Here is a 3,398-nt window from a genome sequence, read left to right as displayed (position 1 = left end):
CCCCAGGTTGAAAGATTTCATTGCCATTGTGGAGCCTTTGGGTGCTGCTGCAGGAGAGCCCCTTGTACCGGGAGCACCTCACACGTGGCTGGGGCCCCCCCCCCCCCCCCCCCCCACTGTCCAGGTCAGCACCATGCCTGGCCCCGTCCGCCCTGTTAGGGTCGGCTCACCGGGGGCAGAGAGAGGAGGGGTGACAGCGGTCTCTTCCAAGCCCCGTGGGAGGTGCTCCCCTTCCACGGCCCTGTCCTGCATCAGCACCAGGCTCGTCCTGCCGACAGGCGTGGGCGGGGGGCACCGGGCAGCCCGTCTGGTCTGGGCTCTGTGGCCGTGGCTGGACGACCCGGGCAGTGTCCCACACCAGCACACGAGAAACCGGGGAGAGAAAGGGAACGCTCGTGGGCAGACCGGCCCCCACCGGGCAGCGCCCCCTCAGTGCCCCTCTGCCTCCACAGCCTCCTGTGCGCACACCATCCTGCCCTGAGGGCCACCACCGTTACTTTGGGGTCCGCTCGTGGCCCTCCGAGACCCCAGGAGCGTTCTTCGCGATTCCGGGAGTTCGCACGCTGAGAGGTGTTTGGTGACCCCGGGCCGCTGATGGGGTGAAGTCCAAGGGCCGTGGCTCTAGCCCAAGAGGGATCCTTGATGATCCTCAGGAGCTGGGGATAGGAGGGCACGTGCTGGCCGGCAGGGAGAGTCCAGTCCTGGCCCGTCAGCTCGTGCCCTCCAGGTTCCACGGCCGAGAGGGGCTGTCACCTCCTGTCTGCTGGGAAATAGACCTCGGACCGGTCCAGTGTAATCCTCGCCGTGTGTCTTCTCTGCAGTGAGTCTGTGCACCGCTCCCCGGGCTCCCCGACACCCCACACTTCCCCAGGAAGCCGCTCACTCCTTCGGGAAACACGTATAAGCACCCGTGACACACCAGGCACGTGCTCGCTGCTGGCGAGAGGGCAGTGAGCAAAACAGGCAACAGCTTATTAGAATTTGGGGACTATCCGCCTCCGAGGGAGAGGGCCTCAAGCGTCCTAGATGCCTTCTGCACAGCTGCACAAGGACCACGCACACCATAATTCTTCTAGACTCTTCACAAAGATGTTACCCTAATGAGGTGCCTGCAGGAAGAGCCCTTGACCGCCTCACGCTTTCTGTGCCAGTCTCCCGGCTCGGCTCGGCTGGGAGCCTCAGCCCCACGGTCACCCCGGAGGCCAGGGCTGCAGCCTCAGCTGAGGCTCGACTGGGGCAGGGTCCGCCTCCAAGACCGCAACCGGGCACATGCTCTTGACAGGATTCGGCCGGGACTGGGGGGTCTCAGGACTTCTGAGTCTCAGCCCGGAGCCTCTGCAGGTTCTTGGCACTGGGCCTCCTGGGGCAGCTCATATTATCTGCTCTTGCTTCGTCAGAGAGAGACACACACACAGACACACACACTGACACAGAGACAGAGAACGGACCCGGGAGAAAAGGAACCCGGAGAAACCACAGGCTTTCATGAACCAGCTTGGAAGCGACATCCATCGTTATATTCTCTCCCTCAGAACCGGTCACAGGGGCCTTCCACCGGCAAGGGGAGGGAATGTCACGAGGATACAAGAGGCTGTGTTAGTAAAAGAGGGCACATGTCGGAGACAGAGACCCTTGTTTGTGCTGTGACACCACAGCCTGACGCCAGCAGGGACACGGCCGGTCCTCCCGTGGCCCAAACAGAAACCGGGAGATGCAGAAGGCCGGACGGTCAGACAACAGAGGGGAGAGCATCCCTCACGACCCAGGGCCAGAGCGGTTCACAGGCCTCTGGGCCAAATAATACTCCAAAGCCAGCGCGTTCCCCAGGATGAAGGCCAGACCCGTCCCACTCCAAGATGTGGCGACCCCCCACGGGAGCAGGCGTCAGAGATGCGGGGCGTCCCGGGGAGGGACTCGGGCAAGTGAAACCCAAGGGAGGCAGCGGTGGTCACCTTCAGAGGGGCAGGTTTCTGGTCTGGGGACCGGAAGCCTAGGTGTCCACGTGAGGAAGCAGAGGCCCCAGCTGATCCCCACCGAGAAGTCCTCGTCCTGCAGGGGACCGGCCGGCCCAGTACTGGGAGAGCCCACAGAGCCCAGGGTCGGCCCTTCCCCAGCCCCATGTGGGGCCCCAGGCAGGTTGGTCAGCTCTGCTCCCCTGAGATCAGTGAGGGGGGGCCTTCGGCGGGTGTTGAGATCCCCCAGGAGGAGGGACCCTGAGCCCCAGGACGCCAAGATGCAGGCCTCCGGGTAGGACAATCCAAAGTCAAGGAGATGGGCTTCCCGATCCAGCTCGTCTTACTAGTGACCCAGGCTGTGCTATTAGCCTCGGTGTCCACATCTGTGACATGGGGATGTAACGGCCTTCTAGATGGGTTGTCGCATTCCCTGAGAGATGAGGTGGAATCGTGGCCTGGTGCCTGGAGGACAAAAAGGGCCACCTGGAAGGCTGTCCCAGAGTCCCCCAGGGCACAGGATTCCGATAGCCCCTCTTTGGCCCCTGCCCGCCGTCCCCCTTCTGGGAACACTCAGCGTTGTTTGCGGAGGAGGTGGAGACGATCCAGGTTGTCAACAGGTCCCACGTGGAGGAAGGTCAGCGCTGGAGGGACAGAAGGACATGTCCCGTGCCCCCTTCCAGGGCCCGAGCTGTGACGTCCTCTGACTGGACCTCTGACCTGACCTGGTGTGGACCCTGCTTCTGTGGTTTCACTCCCTCCCTCCTTCCCTCCCTCCGTGCCTAAATCAGCCAGCGATCTCAGGTCCCTGCCGTGTGCTGAGCACCGTGACCTCTTCAGTGAGCACGACCCGATAGGTCCCCCACGTGGCATCTTCCTTTCCAGGGTCTGAATGTTCCTGGCCGTGTCCCCTCTGGCGAGTCTGGGAGGGAGGCCTCTGCTCACGTTCCCGACAAGGAAGCACGAGTCCAGAAGGTCCAGACGACCTGCCTCAAGTGCCAGCGTGTGGAGCCTGGACAGAGGGTGGTCCCTGAGCAGAGGAGGACTTGGGCCCACGCAGTCCGGAGGAGGAGGGCGAGCACCATGGCGGCCTGGCGCTCAAGTCCGCTGGGAGACGGTGTCCTACCCGTACCGGCCCTGTCCCCAGGGCATTCGGGGTACCTGCGCTCCCAGGTGGCAGGCTGGCCCCTGCTGGCAGGAGAGGAGGCGCCCCTGGGGCAGGACAGAGCCCTCAGGCAGAGCGGAGGGTCGCAGGTGCTCCCCCAGGGGCAGGTGGACTCGGGCTCCCTGAGGGGGTGTCACCGGGACAGCTGTGCCTTGCCAGCCGCAGTTCCCCAAATCCAAGCTCAAGACCCTAACAGCCTCTGCCCCACCCCCCAGACAGAAACCACTTCTGTCCTTGTTCCTTTGTGGATGCGTCCCTGCCTGCCCTCAGCACCCTGTCTG

General features: G+C 63.7%; 1 protein-coding gene across 1 annotated transcript in view; it reads left to right on the top strand.

Moving 5' to 3' along the window:
* Nucleotides 1–581, top strand: part of LCN10 (lipocalin 10) — a 3,479-nt gene extending 2,898 nt beyond the window's left edge. Inside the window, exon 6 of the mRNA XM_049632979.1 lies at nt 453–581. Coding sequence (XP_049488936.1) covers nt 453–581 — 129 coding nt within the window. The remainder of the gene's footprint in view (nt 1–452) is intronic.
* The last annotated feature ends 2,817 nt before the right edge of the window (nt 582–3,398 follow it).

Source organism: Panthera uncia, chromosome D4 (assembly GCF_023721935.1).
Source record: "Panthera uncia isolate 11264 chromosome D4, Puncia_PCG_1.0, whole genome shotgun sequence".
Classification (NCBI taxonomy): Eukaryota; Metazoa; Chordata; class Mammalia; order Carnivora; family Felidae; genus Panthera; species Panthera uncia.
This window is presented reverse-complemented; position numbering and strand designations above follow the sequence as displayed.